Source organism: Zootermopsis nevadensis, unplaced genomic scaffold, assembly GCF_977971745.1.
Source record: "Zootermopsis nevadensis isolate Lab colony 2312 unplaced genomic scaffold, Znev_1.0 Znev_ptg000007l, whole genome shotgun sequence".
NCBI lineage: Eukaryota > Metazoa > Arthropoda > Insecta > Blattodea > Termopsidae > Zootermopsis > Zootermopsis nevadensis.
Window position 1 is genome coordinate 7,157,600 of NW_028259139.1, and position 6,823 is coordinate 7,164,422.

Genomic DNA, 6,823 nt, shown 5'->3' on the forward strand with positions numbered 1-6,823 from the left:
TGTTGTTGGTCGATTTTCTGTCGACTATCGATAAATTAGCAACCGTAACGATGTCGAATCCTGTCATTGGTCATTATCACTGATGCTCTAGATTTAAGCAAAGAGAAGGGAAACACATGGTTGTATCCTTCATCACAGGAACAAATACACTGGTAGAAGAATGGTTACAAGGTATCATATACGAGTATATTTCAAACTCGTTGATTTTGAAATGTTACACATTTGAATACACAATTTAATACACTGAAATAACTTAAAGATTCATTAATCTGTCTGAAATTATTTATGCACAACTCCACGTCACTTTTGCAACAAGGGTGTGGGTTCACATGTGGCTCTGAACCTGTCGTTTTCAGTTTGATTTCCAATTGGGATGTCTCATGATGAAGCTGATTATTAATATTTGTCTGCTTGTGACACTGTTTTGACTTAAATTCCAGTTGCGAGATGGCGAGTAATCTGGAACAAGAATATTAATAAATGCACTGGTAACAGCATGAATGCATTATGTTGTTTCAATGATGTGAAATAAAAAAATTCTCCCTGAATGGTGGATTTGTACCAAGCTAAAACGAAATGCACGGCACATTAAAAGTCCATGTTACTCACCTTCAGATGTTGCAAATTAAATTTTGGTACTGTGGCCAATTTGAAGTCCGAAATGGATTTGAGAGAATAACATTAAACAAAATAATTTCCAGCATTGTGTGAATCATCTGTGTTATCTATTACCAGACATTCGGAACGTGTTAATCCATGGCACGGACCCTTCTGCCTTGTCGACGAACCACTGCGGTTCGAGGTCGGCTGCTAGTAGTAGTTGAGGTAGAACATTCACCACGGGATTTTATGACGTAATCTGAAACATGGGTTTTCAACACATTTTCATGTTGATGTCAAAATATTCCGGTGTGAAGGCAATAACTGTGGAAACACTGAAAGTTGACATGTGATGACCTCTTGTAAACAAAATAATGAACCTCTGGTCTCCATGAAGACAGCAGCTTCTTGATTCTCGAGCAATTTCAATATTCTCAAGAATAACCCAGCATCATACCGATAGTTACTCTTAGTTATCTAACATTATTCAATGTCGTACAGCCATTATTGATAACTATTCGCACATAAAAAACAAAATGTGTGACTAGGCATGACCTGCTATAAAGCCGTGACGAGAGGTCACCATAAATGTTAAAATACGACGAAGATTTGAAAAATGTGTCCAAGAGTGACCAAGCGTGAGTAAGCGTGACAAAGCCTAACTAAGCGTGACCTGCTATAAAGCCGTGACGATATATGGCCAGAATTGTCGAAACGTAATCAATATTTACAAAGGTTGACAAAGCGTGACCAGGCGTGACTAAGCGTGACTGAGCGTAACTGGGCGTGACGTACTGTAACGGCGTGATGGATTGTTGTCATAAGTGTCGAAACGTCACAAAATTTTCAAAACTTTACCTAACCTAATAAAATGCACTAAATGAACCTAACCTAACCTAACGCAACGTAACACAACCTAACCAAACTTAACCTAACCTAACCTAACCTAACCTAACCCAACCCAATCTATCCTAACCCAACATGTCGAAACTTAATATAACGTATTCCAAAGAAGCCAAAATTAACCGAGCCTTACGTAATATAATGTAAGCGTGCAGAAGCGTGACTTAGTAATCACGCGTGCCCAAGCGTGACCAGGCGTGACCTGTTTTTACCTCGTGACAAGGGATCACCATATTTGTCGAAAAGTGACGAAGATTTTCATAGCGTGACCAAACGTGACCAAGCGTGTCTAGGCGTGACCTGCTATCAAGCCGTAACGAGAGGACACCATAAATGTTAAAATACGACAAAGATTTGAAAAATGTGCCAAGCGTGACCAAGCGTGAATAAGCGTGACCTGCTATAAAGCCGTGACGATATATGGCCAGAATTGTCGAAACGTGATCAATATTTACAAAGGTTGACCAAGCGTGACCAGGCGTGACTGGGCATGACTGGGCGTGACGTACTGTAACGGCGTGACGAATTGTGGTCATAAGTGTCGAAACGTCACAAAAAGTTTCAAAACTTTACCTAACCTAACAAAATGCACTAAATGGACCTAACCTAACCTAACCTAACCCAACCTAACCTAACCCAACCTAACCTAACCCAACCTAACCTAACCAAACCTAACCGAACAAAACCTTACCTAACCCAACCTATCCTAACCTAACCCAACATGTCGAAACTTAATCTAACGTATTGCAAGGAAGCCAAAATTAACCGAGCCTTACGTAACATAACGTAAGCGTGCAGAGGCGTGACTTAGTGATCACGCGTTTAGAAGCGTGACAAAGCGTGACCTGCTTTTACCTCGTGACAAGGGATCACCATATTTGTCGAAAAGTGACGAAGATTTTCATAGCGTGACCAAACGTGACCAAGCGTGACAAAGCGTGTCTAGGCGTGACCTGCTATCAAGCCGTAACGAGAGGACACCATAAATGTTAAAATACGATAAAGATTTGAAAAATGTGCCAAGCGTGCGCAAGCGTAACAAAGCGTGAATAAGCGTGACCTGCTATAAAGCCGTGACGATGTTTCTTATTGTTTTTGTTGTCTTATGTTTTGTTGTGTCTTATTGTAGGACCACTGCCACCGGGTAAAAACCCATTTGCAGTCAAATAAATAATAATAATAATATATGGCCAGAAATGTCGAAACGTGATCAATATTTACAAAGGTTGTCCAAGCGTGACCAGGCGTGACTGGGCGTGACGTACTGTAACGGCGTGACGAATTGTGGTCATAAGTGTCGAAACGTCACAAAAATTTTCAAAACTTTACCTAACCTAACAAAATGCACTAAATGGACCTAACCTAACCTAACCCAACATAACCTAACCTAACCTAACCCAACCTAACCTAACCAAACCTAACCTAACCTTACCTAACCCAACATGTTGAACCTTAATCTAACGTATTGCAAGGAAGCCAAAATTAACCGAGCCTTACGTAACATAACGTAAGCGTGCAGAGGCGTGACTTAGTGATCACGCGTTTCCAAGCGTGACAAAGCGTTACCAGGCGTGACCTGATTTTACTTCGTGACAAGGGATCACCATATTTGTCGAAAAGTGACGAAGATTTACAAAGCGTGACCAAACGTGAACAAGCGTGATAAAGCGTGCCTAGACGTGACCTACTATAAAGCCGTGACGAGAGGTCACCATAAGTGTTAAAATACGACGAAGGTTTTGAAAATGTGTGTAAGCGTGACCAAGCGTGCGTAAGCGTGATAAAATGTGACCTGCTACAAAGCCGTGACGAGATATGGCCAGAAGTGTCGAAACGTGACCAATATTTACAAAAAGTGACCAAGCGTGAATAGGAGTGACTGGGCGTGACGCACCTAAAATATTAATATATACTATAGGAACCGCTAAATCTACCAGATATTTTTATTATTTTTATCAGCTTCGTACTTATGCGCTTGAAATAAATAACCCGAAATTTATAAATCAAAATTGTAACTCTATCATAAACGGTAACTGAGGTATGGTATTTGGAAGGTTGATCTTTCGTACGAAGACACCGATTGTCCTCTTAGGATGGAGATTTTCGATCGCTTCTTGCCTCTTACAATGAATATTCTAGGACAACAATAAATTTTGAATGGATAGAACAGATAAGCCTATTATACACGTCTTTTATTTTAATATTATCCTTCTACCGTCGCCTGGATTCCCCAGGTGGTAAGCCTATTTTCAACAATGTTTAGTAGGCGTTTCAACTTCGTGATATTTTTCTACTTCCGCATTACAATGCCACTATAAGTTGTACAAGAAAGTAACTTTTCTTGTTGTAGTGAAACCGTTAATTGTCAAAACGTGCTGTATAAGCTCTGTTAATTTACACTAATGCGGCTCTAAGAAGGTAAAATGATTCACTACAATGTCAATACCACTTACAATTACAATACGCAGATAAACGGACAGACTGAAGATGGTTGTCTTCTGGGTTGTTGCATTGTGTAGTCTCTTAGTACATGACAGACGTTTCATAGGTGCTTGCTGCCTCCATCAACACACTACTGATGGAGGAAATAAACGCCTCTGAAACGTCGGTAACATCTATGAGACTACACGATGTAATACCAAAGAATAACCTGAAATATGTGTGTCTTGTCTGTGGAACGTAGATTAAAAATGATCAGTGACAGACCCGAATATGTTAAGCTTATTTTTTTTATTAATCTTACCCTTATCATGCGTGCAGTTGTAACAGCTGAGATGACACTCGTTGGGAAACATGTCTCGGTCCCCAGTGGAGTCCTCAGCGCAAACTGGTTCAAATTCCCGTGGGCAATTACACTTGCATCTAATCACAGTCGCCGACTCGTAGGAATCCGGCATTAGCACCACAACACCTGCAAAATATATGCTTAAGACAGAGATAAAAACAAGTAGCCATGTTATTCGTAACAGAGACACTTTGTCGTCATTGTTAAAGCAAACAAAGACTCACTTAGGAAGATAATAATCCAATGGTTGTTCATTTTGTTCTGGGACTATGAATGTAAGAGTGCAGACAGAGTTGAGGCGAAATGTAAAATGCGAAAATGCTATCACTTGTTCCGATGTAATCTAGAACTTCACTGTCCGGCAGTCCTTAGACGCTGAAGGTCAGAATTATGTCACGTGCGCAATTTCCTCATGCGCGTTGTGACCACGTTCAAAACAGTTCCTACTCTGTCAGGGCCGACCTGTCGGGGTGGGCGAGCTGGGTCATTGATATTCAACACTTGTATTTTGCGAACAATGTTTATTTTTCAACTAAACGAATCAAAAATGTTTGTAGCTTGATGCTCTCTGCGTGTTTTATTTTTGATTTAATGTTCTTCTTGCCTTGTCCTTTCCTGGTATTTTTGACACCAACTCTTAGAAGATGAAACCAAAATCCAACTGATCACGGAGTCCTGCGAAAAGCGCAAAACGTAGTTCCTTGCTATGTTAAACCATTTCTGCGTTAGCTGGAATTCGCAAACAGAGCCTTATATAACTAGAGATGTGTTTACGCTAACGGGGTTCATGTCTAAGCTGAAGGCCTTGACATGCTCAGAGTAGGGGCTATTGCCACCTAGTGAAAGGAAGACCCCCCCCATCAGGAAACGTGAAGACCATTTAGGAGAAAATGTAGCCTAATATTTGAAGAAATATCGTCCTTGAAGACGGATACTGAAGTTATATCTTTAAAATAAGCATGGAACAATGTGCACATTCAGATTGGATACAAACTGTGAAATAAAAGAACTAAATAATATATATTTGCTATAAGGAACGAATTAAACTTTTACAGAAGGGATTTGTCAGGAGGTCTAAACAGAACTTCAGATAAAATATTATTTAAAATGTATATTAAAAAGCAATTCACGAGGAAAAATATATTTTGCTAGACAATATAAACCTGAATGAAAGATACCATTTGGGAGACCTAGACGTAGATGGAACAATATTAAAACGGACATCCGCCCTTTCATATTCAAGCTATGAGGAAGAAGTCGGTTTTATAAACACCACAAATATGGATTCTAAATAAATGACAGAACATTTTTGTCTTACCCTTTGCATCTATTCTTTTTCGACACAATTTTCCTCTTCTACTTGTCTTTATTCTGTTCTTCGTTTCCTTCTTTTCTTTCCACACATTCCTCTTCAATTTACATTTGGGGATTCAAAGGATTTATCCCTTTAAGACGTGGTCTGGATTCTTCTAAGGATAGAAGCCAGTGGCGGACTCTTGTGGACATGGAACAAAGGGTTAGATACAAGGCGGGGAGTTTGTTGACCAGGTGAGCGACTGTTAGCTTTTAAAAAGCACATTTGTCCATGGGGTAAGTTAGTTTCGAAATAATGTCCGAGACCTTCACAATCTGGATATATGCCAATGTCACTGGTTGATCTGTGTCATTTATCTAATTAGCGCTATCTTTTGGGTAAAACCAGAACACGATATCCGATTTCGCTGAAACGCAATAAGACATGTTTTTCCTTATGATCTAGAGCAGAGTTTACTCGATTGGAAGAGTAAGCAATAAATCAATTCCAGATTTCGCATCACACCGATATTCCTGTTATGTAATCGAAGGAAAGTTTAGTACTGCACAGAAAATAGTGAACTTCATTTCGGTAATGGCAGCACTTAGCAACTTGTATGAAGCAAAAGTCAGAAAACAACACGCAGACATTCGTATTATCGTATATTTTAATTTTTTTACAAGGTTGTTGTTAGTATTATGATGGTTATTTATAAGGTTAGAGTTGCTACAGCTGGGTGTGATAGAATTCGTTTTGATTTTCCTCGTTTTTTCCCGATTGTTGATTCAGTTGGTTTCAGGTTTTTGGTGTAGCTGAGGGTGATAATAGATCATTACACATATATTTCAGATTTGTGTTGTGTTGACACACTTATTTTATGTAAGTCATGTACAAAACAGAGTTCAAAACGAGATATGTTGTAATTAACAGCCCCATTTGAGTCTGATCTCATTTATTTGACAGAAAATACATTTTATTATTCAGACAAGCGGAAAGAATCAGAAATTCAGTTTAAAAACTATAATAACTCAATCTTTCTTTTATGGTGAGAAATTGTCAGACAGACGCTCAATCTCCATGTTGGTGGTCGATTTCTTGTCGACTATCAACAAATTCCCAGCTGTAAAGATGTCGAACCCTTTCATTGTCACTGATATTCTGCACAGACGTAAATAGAAGTGCAAATGTATGGTTATATCCTTCATGGGAACAAATGCACTAGCAGAAGAAGAGTTACAAGG

General features: G+C 39.2%; 1 protein-coding gene across 1 annotated transcript; it reads right to left on the reverse strand.

The window, feature by feature from the left end:
• Positions 1 to 164: 164 nt before the first annotated feature.
• LOC147874594 (Kazal peptide Pr13a-like) lies at positions 165 to 4,992 on the reverse strand. Its single transcript, XM_087344172.1, has 4 exons — positions 4,513 to 4,992; positions 4,247 to 4,414; positions 733 to 859; positions 165 to 459 (listed from the first exon to the last, which is right to left on the reverse strand). The coding sequence occupies exons 1-3, from the start codon at positions 4,541 to 4,543 to the stop codon at positions 750 to 752; spliced, it is 309 nt and encodes a 102-aa protein (XP_087200298.1). The 5' UTR covers positions 4,544 to 4,992; the 3' UTR covers positions 165 to 459; positions 733 to 749.
• Positions 4,993 to 6,823: the final 1,831 nt, after the last annotated feature.

Excerpts from the sequence above, each read along its gene's own strand:
- LOC147874594 (XM_087344172.1), bottom strand. The coding sequence starts at position 4,543 with ATGAACAACCATTGGATTATTATCTTCCTAA. Across the intron at positions 4,415-4,512 it reads TTGGATTATTATCTTCCTAA|GTGTTGTGGTGCTAATGCCG; the intron begins GTGAGTCTTTGT and ends TATATTTTGCAG. Across the intron at positions 860-4,246 it reads CAACTGCACGCATGATAAGG|ATTACGTCATAAAATCCCGT; the intron begins GTAAGATTAATA and ends CCCATGTTTCAG.